The sequence below is a fragment of the Protopterus annectens genome, chromosome 4.part0 (genome assembly GCF_019279795.1).
Source record: "Protopterus annectens isolate FY-2018-M chromosome 4.part0, PAN1.0, whole genome shotgun sequence".
NCBI classification, from domain to species: domain Eukaryota; kingdom Metazoa; phylum Chordata; order Ceratodontiformes; family Protopteridae; genus Protopterus; species Protopterus annectens.
This window is the reverse complement of record NC_056733.1, coordinates 456251868-456267391: the sequence shown is the minus strand read 5'-3', so window position 1 is coordinate 456267391 and position 15524 is coordinate 456251868. Positions and strand designations below refer to the sequence as shown.

The following is a 15524-nucleotide window of genomic DNA, read 5'->3' as shown; positions in this document are numbered from 1 at the left end:
AAACTCTGTAAAGCCTTTCTCAAGGGCATTTTGTTACTCAGACCTCCAGTTAAAGAGCCACCCCCACAATGGGATTTCAATTTAGTTCTAACTTCACTAATTCTACCCCCTTTTGAACTGGCAGCTTCTTGCTCCCTCAAACTTCTTTCTTGGAAAACGCTATTTTTAGTAGCTATAACATCTGCCAGAAGGGTATCGGAACTTCAAGCCTTGTCTGTCCGTCCTCCCTATTTGGTTTTTCCTAAAGATAGGGTAACTCTCAGAACAAACCCTTCCTTTCTAGCAAAAGTGTTATCGGAAGCAAATCTAAACCACTCCATTGATTTGCCCATCTTTTTCCCAGACTATACCAACAGGGCTGAACAAAAATTACATTCATTAGATGTTCATCGCCAATTACGGTATTACCTGGACAGGACAAAACAATTCAGAAAATCAGACCAGCTCTTCCTCTCTTATGCTGCAGGCAAGAAAGGACTTCCAGTATCAAAAGTTACTCTTTCCAGATGGCTGACATCTATTATTACCTTGATCTATGAGTTGAGACACAGGCAACTACCCTCTAGGCCTAAAGCTCATTCAACCAGGGCACTATCAACTTCAATGGCTTTTCAAGCAAGGTTACCACTAGAAGCCATTTGTGCAGCAGCTACATGGGCGTCTAAACATACCTTTATTGCCCATTACAAGCTTGATCTAGCCTCCAGAAATAGAGCTGATTTTGGTTCCACTGTACTCAGGAGTCTGTTCCATTGAGCCACCCAGGACTAAGATGCTAGGGACGCTGTCCCATCCAGCAAGAATGAAGGCGAGAATGACAACTTAACATTAAGAAGTTATGTCTTACCATAACGTTCCATGTTAGTTGTCTTCTTCTCGCCTTCTTTCTTGTGTCCCTCCCTCCTGCCCCCTAGCCTGGATAGACTCGAGGTTCTGAGTCCTTCCATTTCTGGAGATACAATATGTTGCGTCTTTCATGGTATCCTTAGTATTACTAGCAGGTAATCTGTACTCATAAAAGAGGATTATAATATTATTATTATTATAATATTACTTTTGATGCTATGTCTTAGCTTCCAAACGAGATCTGGGGAGTTAGCGCATGGTATTGTGGGATACAGGGCTGCCTCGAGCCGGTAAAAATAGCTCTCCAGCTATAATATAGGCTGAGTCGGAGCCAAGGATCGGCTCCGAACCCATCCAGCAAGAAAGAAGGCGAGAAGAAGACAACTAACATGGAACGTTATGGTAAGACATAACTTCTTATTCCTCACTCCACTCATTTGCTTCTCTGGGTTCTCCTGTTGTAGTCCCTCTAGCTGCCATTGACCAGTTGTCAGCATGTCGTCCACAGCTGTTCCAATGGCCAGTCTCTACATGGGAGAACCATCTTCTTTGGGTCTGGAAGACACACTGGGAGGATCTTGAGGTGGCCGGGGAATTAGATCCCTTGCCAGGAGTGAAGTACTATCTACTAGTAGGTCTTTTTTCCAGGATGGACCCTACAAAAGGAGAATAAACATTTGACATTGCTCATCTGAAGATATGGTGTCTGTTTGTAAATATGATTATTCTTAGCTTAACCAAATAATTATTGCAAGCTGTTATCCTGGTACTCAGAAATCCCTACCAGAGAAAAATAGAGACATGTCTGAGGAAAATTTGTCAGAGGATCCTTACATTTAAATTGATAAGGTTTCTTCTCATGTAAATTCTCAAGCCCGGATGTCTGCTTCTGAGGAAAGTCAGACCTTTCTACCTCCATTGGAGGAATTTTCCTTTTCATAGGCTATTTCTGAGATGAATGATGTGTTTTTGTGGAAACCAGTGGATGTTCCCATGAATGAGGAAATATTATATGTTGCAAGTAGATGTACCTCATTTTACACACATTCCTCCTATATTGCCAGCCTTGCAGAATGTTTTTTATGCTGCTTCTAATAGCCCTGACTTTCAGCCTTCAACCCCCAAAAAGGCAGATAGACATTATAAAATATGTCAAGCCAACAAATTCTTTTTTTTTTCATTTTAGATCAGTGGCAGCTACTATTTTAATGTCTTCACCAGCTGGAAACAGAATTTTAATCAATACTAATCCATCAGCTGTGGATAAAGAAGATAAGGTATTGGACAGACATGGCAAGAGAATTTACTTTTCTTCCATTTTAGCATACAGAATTCTTACCTACCATGCGCATATGTGGAAGTTTATTCTTAGTTTTGTAGACTGTTTGAGGGAATACTCTGCTACACTTCCTTCAGAAGGTAGCTCTGTTCCAAATCCTATTTATTTCTAATCTATCTCAAGTATCTAAACATGTTTTGAATAGTGCGTATCAGTAGAGCAGCTAGGACAGGGCAAAAGAGACAACAGCCATGGATGCAAAGTGTTGTGGGGGGGGGGGGGGCAATCAACTGATCCCAGACTCTAAAACAAAAAATTGCCGGACCAACACAGCTAGGCAAAAATAAATTTATTCAGAATAAAGTAAGCACTTTCGTGATAGTTCAAATCGCTTCATCAGACTCACTCTGTAAAATACAAACTCTGTTTAAATAGTAAAACACAAACAAGTAAGATGAGTACAAGCATTAAAAAAAAACAATTAGCTCCAATTAGGACTGTGTTAACCCACACTCCTTAAAGAAACAAACTTCATAAATGCAATATGCCTATTCAAAGTCAATCACAAAGATACAAGTATGAATAAAAATATATACACTTATTTATAGAAAAATGTAAATCCTAAAATTTATGAGTCCATTCTGTTTAACATTTGTTTAAAAATAATGTCCAATCTAAATTAATGTTTCAAGGCACGTGCTTTAAGGAAAGGTTTTAATGAAAGAACCACATTCAAACTGGGGGGGCTCCCTCTGCATTAAAAAGGAGAATCCACTTCTGCTCTGCTAATTCTGTCCAATTTTTAATGTCTCCTCCTCTTATCCCTTCAGCTATAACCTCTAGTACCAGAAATCTAAAACTATGTTCTATACCATGCTCCATAACATGTTGGGCTAGAGCATTGTTGGTCAGGCACTTTCCTAATATCTCTGTAGAGTTCTAGAATTCTCTCTCTAAGTTGCCTATTACTTTTACCTATATAAAAGGCATGGCAGATTAGGCAATAGCTAAAATAGACAATATTACTAGACTTGCAGTCTGCATAAAAATCTGTTTCTATCTTAAACTTAGTGTAGGGATGTATGTAATTGGCTCCTGTATGAATATATCTACATTCTGCACAATTGCTACACTTGTAAGTTCCCATCCTATCTGATCTCAAACTCTCATTAAAATTAGATGAGTTATAACAAAGATGTCTTTGCAATGACTTGTTATTTTTGAAAGAGAAATGTGGTATAGTATCTATAACATTTTTCACTTCATCTATCGTATTCAAAATATTCCAGTTGTTTTTTTATAATGTTGCAAAATCTATTTACATCACTGGAATATGTTAGCGGGAACTTAAGGGTCCCACCAACTTTCTCTACTATACATGTTTCACCAACTACTGTCTCTGCATAATAGGGTCTGCGTTTCCCTTTTCTTTCCTTACATGCATCTGTAATACAGCTGTCTATCTCTTTTTCATGATCTAAAAATTATTGTTTCAAAGATGCAATCACTTATTCCAGTTGTCCATCATCATTATGCAATCGCATTACTTTATACAGTTGTCCTTTAATTACATTTTGTGAGACATGACTAGGATACATATTATTTTTGTGTAGTGAATTATTCCTATGAATTGGTTTCCTATACATTTTCACAAAAAGAAGCCCAATAAGAGCCAAACTTGTAAAATAACTAAAGCCAGGATAAACTGTAGAATAATTCCGCTTTAATCACCAAATTCCACAAAACTTAGCACTTTCACCATAACACATATGGCTTCATCAGAGTCAGTGGAAAATTTAAAAACACTCATATATATATATATATATATATATATATATATATATATATATATATATATAGTTACATCATCTAGCAACAACCAACCAACTCCCTTAATACAATAATAAATAATTAGTCTAAAATAAAACTTCTTACTAAACTGTTCCAGTTGCTTTAAAAACAAACCATATATTTTGCAAAAATGTGCATATATTTATAAAATATATAAATAAATCTCCTAGCACATTCAAAACTCTGTGAATGTTATGTATATATTGTATACTATTACACCTATATCAGCTTATACAATTTGTATAGTACTAGATACAAATATATATATGTATGTTTTTTGTATAAATATTCAACATATATACTCATTTATAAATAATTTATAGTAATAAAAATAAATAATTAAGTACAATTATAATGGCCACTACAAAACTTATAAACAACAATTGTTGTATAGTAAAAACTGCATGTGAAAAACCATGTACTATGTTAATTAATAATATAACTCCTTGAATTCAGGTAGGGAAAAATTGATATAATGTCATTTATACCTGGGTACTGGGTGGCATTTAATCTAATTTGCCAAGCTGCTTCCAACATATCCACCTTCAGCTTGTCATCACCTCCTCGTATGTTGGGCATAACTCGACCCAACACAAAGAAAATAAACTTTTTAAAGTTTGGGCAAACTGTAGTCTGCATGTATAGGGCATTAAGGGTGCCCTTATTCTTAATAGCTCTAATATGTTCTGCAATTCTTTCCTTCAGTTTTCTCACCATATTTCCCACATAAAATGCCGGGCATGATGTACAACTAGCTATATATACTACCATTATTGAGTTATAACAACATCTTCCTGGACAGGGGACAAACCTATTGCAACCCGCAACTACCACATAGGGCCCCTCATTTATGTATCTACAAATCCTACTTGATCCGCATTTATACATCCTTGAATAACCTTTACCAAACCGGTGTTTGCTCCAAAATACTTTTAATATTGCTTCCTTTACTAAAGACAACCCTTAACATATCACCTACAATTTTGTTTGTGTTGGAACTAAAACTAAGTTCCCAAACTCTCTGCATAGTGTCCACAATAAAAAAAATCATTGCATTGTTCTTAAATTGTTGGTTAACCTCCTTTTGTAATATATTTCCACCTCTTAAAATGAGAGGAAACTGGGTAGCTCTTTTTGTTTTTATTTCTCTTTTGATATTAATCAAAAGTTCTAAAGGATAGCCTCGCTGTAGAAACATACCTACTAATTTATAAAGTTCTTCTTCAAAAATCTCATTGTCACTAACCAAACGTGACAGTCTCACCATTTGGCCCTTGACTGCACTCTTCTTTTGATGGTAGGGATGATTACTTCTATAGTGTAACAAAGAATTACTATATGTCTTTTTTCTAAATATTGTACTTTGCATCCCTTCATTAGTTTTTACCAAATGTATATCAAGAAAGTCTATGTTGTCTTTATTCCAAGTACTAGTAAATTTGAAGAAGCTGGTAGTTGAATTTAAGTAATCTATAAATTCTGTTGCTTCAAATTCACTACCCTTCCAAAGAATCAGTACGTCACCCAGGAATCGGCTATACAACAATATTCTTTTCCATAAACCTGGAATCAAAAATAAAAACCTCTTCCCAGTGTAGTAGTACAAGATTAGCAAACTCTGGGGCACACTTCGCCCCCATAGCCACACCTGACACTTGCCGAAAAATTTCCCCTTCAAACATCAAGAAGTTATTTCTTAAAATTATCACTCTGCTGAACTGGAAAAATACACAGACCAGGAAACTTTCCACTTTTTAATCCAACAGGTCACATAAAACAGCGCATTAACGTCTCATCAGTATTGAGTACGTTTTCGTCTTTAACAGTATAAAGACTTCATCAGATACACTCCATTTTAATGAATCACATTTATATATACAAACAGTGTGGAAAAGTTTTCTGGTCTGTGTATTTTTCCAGTTCGGCAGAGTGATTATTGGTAACTTACACTGGAAGTAGCTTTGTTTTTTGGTTATTTCTTAAAATTAACTCCATTAGAGCAACTAACTGGTTGACTATTCCTCCTTCCAACCTACTATGCTTTTTAAACTCTCCCTGAAATACTCCAGTCCTTCCACATGTGGGATAATTGAAAACAAATTAATAACATCATTGGTGAGAAAGGACCCTGTAAAGGTTTCATTAACGTCCCTCAAACGTTCTAGACAATTCCAAGAGTCCTTAATTATATGAGCCACACCCAAAATGATCCCCTGTATTTCCTTGTCCATAAAAGATGCTAAAGGTTCCATTTTCAACCCCTTGGCCACTACAATGGGCCTAAAAGGGGGGTTCTCTATGCATTTGTGCACCTTGGGGATCCCAAACAACACCCATGTCACCGGGTGTTCTACATTCAAAAAGTCAAATTCACCTTCATTTATTTCCCCTTGAAAAAGTGCATCTAACATAAACAAATCAATCTTATAATAAGCTATATGCATTTCATTGAGTGATGCAGTCTGGTATGTAAATGTATCACTTAAAAAATTTCATGCATTTTAGTAACATAATCAAAATGAGCCATGATAACTACCCCTCCCCCTTATCAGGCTTCATTATTCTCACCTCATGGTTATTAGCTAACTCAAACAGTATTTTTCTTTCCTCAATACTTAAATTGTCATAATCTGTGAGTCTTCCAGTGTTATTCAATCCCCTCCTAACTTCATTAATGCATAGTTTTTCAAACATCAATACTTCCTTATGTGTCGGGGGTATAAAAGTGTTTTCCTTTTGACTGCACTCAAAACATTGTTCGAATTATTCACACTATAATTTTGTTCCCTAAAAAATAAAGACAAATTCATTTGCCTTGTAAACATCTTTAGACTAATATAATAGTCAACAAAATTCAAATAAAATGCAGGAACAAATGTAAACCATTTACTTAGTAAGTCATGATACACATCATTTATTGTTAAGGCACTATATGGTTTCCTATACATGCTAGTTCTTAAATGAGTTAGCTCAATAATTTTAACCATGACATCTAGAAACTCTATCTCTTCCATGGAATCTTTATACGTAAATCTTAAAAAAATCTGTAGAATGATGTAAATACTCTATGAACCTCTCTAGTGTCTCTCTTGATCCTTTCCATAGAAGAAAAATTTTGTCCACAAAACATGTATACCATGCTATGTGTCCACAAAATTCATTAGCTTGCAGCAATGTATCCCTCTCCCATTGTACTAACACAAGGCTGGTGTAGCTATTGTCACATGCTGTGCCAGTAGATGTTTTAATAGATCACTATTACAGTACCTACCCCTCCTTCCAGCCCCCTTATTTTGGCTGTTTTCCAGATTGTAAATGGATAGACACTTCAGTATACAGTTTACTGCTGGGTTTGGATCCTAGCATTATCCTTTCAGTGTACTTGCCTCCCCTTTTCTTGGCAAAATTCTCTGACTAAATTGGCATTCTAACTGTCCTTATAATGGAGCTCTTGACAGAACACGGGTAAGGTGCCCTTAAGCTTTGAAAGCCAGCTGGTCATTGGGATAAAATCCAGTTAGCTTCAGCTACTGCAACATAGATCTTTTAGAATATGTACTGTTATGGCAAGTTTGCTTACACAACTGTACTTTGTTGACTGATTAAGATATAAATCAGATATAATATCAGATCTGAAGTAGGATATTCATTTGTCTGCAACCTGTGGGTTATGGATCCGATATCGGATCCGAACCGGCATGGTTTTCCAGCTATGGATCCAAGCTCTCAGCTCCTCCCCTCACCCATAATGCCCTGCTCTACCCTCATGACCTCAGATCTCGTTTGCCGCGCTGGTGACTGGATTTGCATTCATAGCTCTCAGCTAAGTGGTGATTTATTACCTGTTAAAACAGAAAAATTTAAGTTTTTTGTGTAATTCTGTGTGAAAGTTTAGGTTTCCCTTTCTGATAGTTTTAATTTCAGTTAAATTAAGTAATTTTTCCCTCCTCGCTGTTGTGTGTGTTGGGCCTGTGTGTCTTTTTGTTTTAAGTTACTTTAGTAGCTTTTAGTAGCTTTATAGATTATGGCTGATCAGCCTAAATCTATTTTCTCCAAGTGTGGCCATAAGCTCTCACCGGCTGATGGCCACACCGGGGTTGAACACCTCACATCTGGTTGTTCCATTTGTGCAGGGTTCAACCCCAGGGCACTGAGGGAGCGGAGGTCCAAGCTTGTCTTGGCGGGTCTTTTACCGCCAGACTCGGCTCCGGCCTCAACAGCTGTGGCTACGGTTGTTCCCCTGTGGCACCCTCCTGCTCCTGGGACTCAACCTCCCGCTTCTGGAGAGGAGAGGGATGCTAGTAAAGGACGGAGGAGAAGCACAAGCGGCGGGCCGAGACCTCTGTTTCGGCCCGCCAGCCAAGCGCTTCTCCCGGCTGGTCTCCTCCTTCTCGGCTCCGGTCCCCTGTGTGCTTTTCACGGGTCCTGAGGAGGAGGAGACCCGATCGTCGAGGCTATCGAGGAGGCACTCCAGGCCTACCTCGGTAGCCTCGAGATCTACTCATAGCCTTTCTGATGCTGATCTGGACCGGATGATGAGAAGGTTCATCCAGGCCCAGATGCAGATGGGAGTGCTCTTGCCTCCCAGCTCAACACCCTTTTAAGCCTATTGCTCCTTCTCCGACCCGCTATCCGGGTTCAGAGCAGCTGGAGCCGGGCAGCCGAGGAGGGTGGGTCGCCCGATAGTGGTACTTCGGATCCGACCCTGCCCTCGAAGCGTCGGACCCGACCTAGCCTGGATCGGATCCGGGGATCAGTGCTCGCCGGCGCCGTCTGTGTCGGGCGTACTGTCCCTTCAGATCGGATCCGGGGAGGGATCCTTTGGTCGAGGTCGGCTCCCTTTTGATGTAGTGGAGAGGGCTCTGTTGAGGGTCTCCGGACCCCGGCACTTGTTCGGCTCCGTCCCGCTCCCTCTGCACTGGGCCAGGCTTTCACCATCCGGCCCCTGGGACAGCCCGTTTCTGTGCCCCAAGTTGCTCCTATGGAGCAAATCGCTGCTGCGAGGACTCCTCTGACAGCCCCCAGAGGAGGTCCCATAACAAAGGAGGCACATTGACTCCCCGAGTCTCTCACAGAAGACACGGACTTGGAGGAAGGGAAGGCTCCCCACGGTCACCCCGAGGATGTCTCCTTTGGAGACATCATGATAAGGGGGTGGTCTGCCCCAAGTCTTCCTCGGACGAGTCCGTGTTCTTGGAGGCATTTGAATCTACCTCTTGGGTGTCCCCTGCCGACCCCTGGTGGACCTTATTACCACCAGGGCGTGGAAGGAACCGGACACCGTGGAGCCAATTCCCAAAGACCGGATAGGATCCTTAGTCCGCCATCCGACCGGGCCCATTGGAGTAAGGGGCCTCCGGTAGATGCCATGTTGACGGCCACAAGAGGGAACTGGCTCAGGAGAGTCCCTCAGTCCACCCACCGAGCAAGGAGTCTCGGATGATGGACCGCTTGGGAAGCGGATGTTCAGTTCGGCGACCTTCCTGAACTATTTGGCACATGTCATTAGGATGCAGCGAGATCTTATTAAGGAATCGCTGCATCCCCTGAGTCCATTTCGGAGGAGGACAGAGTTCTGCACTCCACCCGTATGGCCACTCTTAGGTCAGTTACAAATACTTCTATGCGGCTACTCTCCCATGCAGCGGAAGGCGCCTAGAGCTGCGGGACAGGACTGGTCACTGGGCGTCAGGCCTGGCTCCGTCACTGATTTTTCTGAGCCCTTCAAAGCGCTTTATAACCCCTTTGATGGTTCTGCTCTGTTTGGCAAGACCGTTCGCGAGGCGTTGACCCAGAAAAAGGACGGAAGGCGCTGTCTGCCGTCGAATCCGCTTCTCTGCACCCCAGAGGCCCTATTCTAGGAACCAAAAGGGTCAGAAGAAGATGTGGTTCGAAGTCGCAGCAGTCCCAGCCTGCTCCGGACAACCAGTCCTTCCGTGGCAGAGGAGGACAGGGAGGACGCCCTAGAGGCAGAGGGGCTCCCAGAAACTTCGGGTCCAGGGAACCTTTCTCTGAACGGCCGCGCAGCAACCCTGAGGGTTGCCCGACTGCTCTACTCTGGAGGCAGTCGGGGACGTTCGGGGCACCTAGCGGCATGGGAGTCCATAACATCGGACCGCTGGGTTCTCCAAATCATATCCAGGGATATCGCATTCCTTTCCTTCACCTTCCAAAGTTGAAGTCCCTCCCAGGCGTCCCACCCGGTCAGCGGGGCAGAAATTGGCCATCTGCTAAAGAAAAGAGCCATCCAGCCCGTTCCCCAGACCAGATCGGATCAGGGTTCTACTCCAGATTCTTTTAGTGCCAAAAAGACGGGGAACTAAGACCAATCCTAGACCTCTCTCTCTTGAATCTGGCAGTCCCAAAGAAAAATTCGAATGGTCACTCTGCAATCTATTCCCCTTCTGGGAGAAAATCACTGGATGTGCTCGATAGACCTACTACCACATCCTGATGGACAGGCCCAGGAGGTTTCTCCGCTTCGGCTGGGAGCCAGTCACTACCAGTTCGGGTCCTTCCCTTTGGTCTCACCACAGCCCCCAGGGTGTTCACCAAAGTATTAGCAGTGGTAGCGGCCCACCTGAGGCTTCAGGGGTGCAGGTCTTTCCCTACCTGGACGACTGGCTTCTTACCGCCCCAACAAGGCATCTACTTCTATTGGCGAGACTCCTTTCTCCATCTTGCTCCCTTTCTGGGCATCACAATAAATACAAAGAAATCCAACCTGGCCCACACAGCTCTTAGATTTTATAGGGGCCAGGCTAGACACAAGGAGTTTACGAGCCTTCCTCACTGCGGACAGAGTTCTAAATCTGCAGCTCCAGGTGCGGGCCATTCTCCATTCAAGTTCTGTTCCAGCGGAGTTGGTCCTGAGGGCTCTAGGGTCCATGGCATCGGCTATAGCACTTCTTCCTCCTGCCAGGCTCAATATGCGCATTCTACAGTGGACGCTCTTAGTACAGTGGTCATACCTTGCTCTCCCCATGCATCATCCCATAGCGATCAGCAAGGCTTGCAAGCGGTCCCTCTTGTGGTGGCTCCACTCCCCGGAACTCCACAAAGGCCGCCCATTTTGTGCTTCTCCCGCTCTCGCCACGGTGACCACGGACGCCTCCCGCCTCGGGTGGGGGCACTGGACCGTCCAAGGCACGTGGAGCGATTCAGAGACCTTACTGCATATCAATGTTCTAGAGATGAGAGCAGTGCTCTTAGCGTTGCTAGCACTTCAGGACTTTCTTCCCTTGGGAACAATTGCGATTCAATCGGACAACATGTCTGTTGTCTGGTACATCAACAAGCAAGGGGGAACAAGGTCTTACCCTCTTTGTCGAGAGGCCATGAGAGTTTGGGAATGGGCAATCTCCACCAATCGCTTTCTAATAAGCGCATGGTCGGTCCAACATCCTAGCGGACAAGCTCAGTCGCACCATTCTGACCCCGTGGTCTCTCAATTGTCAAGTAGCGGTGGGGAACCCTTCATGCGATCTTTTGCTTCTCCCTCAAACACCAAGTGCGACAGTTTTTCGCTCTAATACCTCCTCCGGAGGTACCCCAAGAGACGCTCTGGTGCATGCTTGGCCACCCGGTCTTCTGTATGCCTATCCACCCTTGCCTCTGATGCTCCAAGTTCTTCAGAAAGCTTCTCGGGTGGGTTGCAGAATGATTCTCATTGCTCCATTCTGGCCTCGACAGATCTGGTTCCCCTTCCTAAGGTCTCACTCGGTGAATCCTCCTTGGATTCTAGATCCCATCCGGATCTGATATCCCATCCATCCTGCATTCCTCCTCCGAATCTGGACAACCTGAAGCTGACCGCTTGGCTGCTCCAGTTCCACTCTTGATAAGGACTCCCGGTATTTCATCACCGGTTAAGGCAATTTGGTGGCAGCTCATAAACCATCCACTAGAAAGGTTTACCGAAGCAAGTGGAAACGTTTCTCTTTGTGGGCGTGGCGGCAAGGCCTGAATCCCTTCACGGTTCCTCTTCCTTTAGTGCTTGACTTTCTAACCACTCTCTTTAACGATGGTGCCAGCAGTTCCACAGTCAAAGTACAACTGGCGGCAATTTCTCACTATCACATTGGCCATGACTCTAATCCTCTTATGTCAGCCAAATTGTGTAAAGTTTTTCTTAAAGGTACTTTTCCTCGCAGGCCCGCTATAAAACGAGCAGTTCCTCCTTGGGACCTTTCTCTGGTCCTACAGGCCTTGAGGGCGCCACCTTTCGAGCGAGCGGCTACGGTGGATCTCAAAATCTTGTCCTACAAGACAGTCTTTTAGGTAGCCATTACATCAGCCAAGAGAGTTTCTGAACTTCAAGCATTATCAGCTAAACCTCCTTACTTGGTATTTCATCCGGACCGTGTCTCCTCAGGACCAACCCGTCCTTTCTTCCTAAAATCGCTTCTGAAGCAAACATCAATCAATCCATTAACCTCCCTGTTTTCTTCCTAAATATGAAAACAAAGGTGAATATAAGCTACATTCACTAGATGTTCACAGGCAACTTAGATTTTATCTGAACAGGACAGCTGGTCATAGGCAATCCGACCAGCTGTTTATTTCCTTTGCAAAATTCAATTTGGGCAAGCCAATCTCTAAAGTTTCTCTGTCCCGCTGGATTTCACAGTGCATTTTATTGGCTTATCAAGCTTCAGGAAGGCCCGGAGGGTGTTCATGCCCATTCAACCCGGTCAGTATCTACCTCGGCAGCCTTCAAGGCTAGGATTCCTCTAGATGATATTTGTGCAGCAGCCACGTGGGCTTCATCTCATACGTTTATTTCCCACTATAAGTTGGATCTTGCATCTAGGGTAGAGCATCCTTTGGCTCCGGTGCTCGGAATATCCTTCCATGATGGCCGCCCAAGATTCAGGTAGCTGGGGACTCTGTCCCACAGGTTGCAGACAAATGAATATCCTACTTCAGATTTAGAAGTTATGTACTCACCATAACGTTCCATCTGAGTAGGTGTATTCATTTGTCTGCAACCATCCCCCTCCTATCCCCCTGGCCTTTCAGTTTCCTGCATATTCTATGTTACCCTTTTTAGGGTTTTGTTGCTTTGGCAAACTCGATCTGAGGTCATGAGGGTAGAGCAGGGCATTATGGGTGAGGGAGGAGCTGAGAGCTTGGATCCATAGCTGGAAAACCATGCCGGTTCGGATCCGATATCGGATCCATAACCCACAGGTTGCAGACAAATGAATACACCTACTCAGATGGAACGTTATGGTGAGTACATAACTTCTAATTCACACACAAACACACGTGCACACACACACACACACACACACACACACACACACACACACAAACACACACACACACACACATATATATATATATATATATATATATATATATATATATATGAAGAAACATGAAGCAAGACTTTTGAAAGTTTTAAATTAGTCTTACAAAAATTCACAGTAAATTATCTGGTCTGGATGCTTATGTAATTTGAGGGCCTTCTGTTGCCTCCAGAATTTCCTTTTCATTCAGAGGGCCAGTAAGATTCGTGTGATATACTGTAGGCAACTAAGAAAAATTTACATAATCTAAGAATGCTTCTAGATGAGTAGGATTTGGTTCACTTATGGGAGCACTGTATAATTTATCAAAAATAGAAGTGAATATTTTGACAATATTCAGCCATGACAGATATGATGTAGTCTTTTTTTAGGGAGCGAAGGTAGTTTAATGGTTTCAGAGCTTGGATTATAATTATTGGGTACATAGGAGGTATTTGTAGTTATTCTAAAAAAATTGCAGCCATGCTGGTTCTTGCCCATGTTAACAGAGAAGAGTATTAACATGTAAAATAGACATGAATCCTAGCACGACCACCACGGCTATAAAATTAAAAACTTTATTTGCATAAACAAGGTGAGCACTTTCGCTGTTGAAACCGCTTCTTCAGACCATTAACATAAACTACATAGACAGATTAAAAACTTTAAATAACTACTGATATCCAATCATATACTCTAAAATAAAATATGTAAAACATTTACTCGACAAAACACCAGTCAGATGATCACAACTGCCTACAAATCAGAAATCAATACATTCAAAAGGCTTCACATTATTGGTCTATGAAATCACTAATAACCAACCAGAAAACACTTCAGAATAATTACCATGAAAAACATAGCCGGACCAGTTCATACATGGCTATCCAATGTTATTTCTGGGCCTGACATAGCTCTACATAGATAGGTCCGTGTTATCTGGATATTCCAATGAAAAACATCACAGCAGCCTGCAGGTCCAAATTCAGTTCATCCAGTAGGTTTTACATTAATGGTCTACTAGATCATTGCATTCAAACCAAAAAACACTTATTTAATTAACAAAAACTTCATAGCCTGTCTGGAAAAAGCATGACATAACCCTACACAAATAAGTTTATACCGTCTAGATTTACTAATGAAAAGCATTATAGTAGCCTACAAATCAGAATTTAATTCAAGCAGTAAGCTTTATATTATTAGTCTACCCGATCACTCTCGCCAAATCAAAAAATGCTTCATAAATAATTGACACAAACCTATCAAAGCTAATCAGAATCATCCACAGCCCTCTAATTAATTTTATAGTTTCTATACCATGAAGAAAATCATCTGCAGTCCAGCAGCTGAAAGTTATTTCACAGGGTTGGGGTAAAATTCTGGTTTGTGATAAAAAAGTATAATTTTCTGGTGCAGAGGGATGGAGCCTTTACTGTAGCCCTTGCGATGAAGGTACAACTAACAAGTTCTGGGGCTGTAAAGATCTAACTGGGTAGTGGTAGAAGTGAGCAGAATATGCCAGTTGTCCATCCAGTGTGAGGGAAGCTTGCAGTTTATACCACTCTCCAGCTGCTACTTGGTATATATTAGCTATCATGCACATGGAGGGGAGTCAGTGAATGGTGCTTCAGTCTATCAAGCAGTGTAATGTTGCTGGAAACTTGTGTGTGTGTGCGTGTGTGTGTGTGTGTGTGTGTGTGTGTGTGTGTGTGTGTGTGTGTGTGTGTGTGTGTGTGTGTGTGTGTGTCTAGTGAAGAAGTAAGTTCATTGCTGCAGGCTTCGTTTTGGCAGTGCACCTTATACCACTGTATGTAGGGACTATATGCTGGGAGGGACTGATCATCATCATGGAAGGAAAAAAAAAAGAAAGTGAAAAAATAAGTATTCTTTTTTGTCTGTGTACCCCCATCCTATTGTACTGCAGCATTGTTTGTGTCTTAGACTTAATTTCATTACAAAAAAAAGTCATGCAGCAAACCATGAAGTCCTAAAGACATAGTTCATTGTATGTAACTAAAGGAATGTGTGTACATTTTCCATTTGTAGTACAATTGACAACTCAGTTCATTGTTTTCAGCTGACCTGCTTTTATCTTTTTCTTAGGTGCCTTGATTACATTCTTGAGGAAATCCACCATAATAAGAAGGCAAATGTTATGGTGGCATCTCACAATGAGAGTACTGTGAAATTTGCTCTTAAAAGGTAAGAGGAACATGTTTTTGCACTGCCCATTGATTCCCAGACTGTCAGTATTT

At 42.1% G+C, this 15524-nt stretch overlaps 1 protein-coding gene across 1 annotated transcript in view; it reads left to right on the top strand.

Moving 5' to 3' along the window:
• Positions 1–15524, top strand: part of LOC122799370 (proline dehydrogenase 1, mitochondrial-like) — a 972876-nt gene that overhangs the window by 856758 nt on the left and 100594 nt on the right. Inside the window, exon 12 of the mRNA XM_044068377.1 lies at positions 15373–15471. Coding sequence (XP_043924312.1) covers positions 15373–15471 — 99 coding nt within the window. The remainder of the gene's footprint in view (positions 1–15372; positions 15472–15524) is intronic.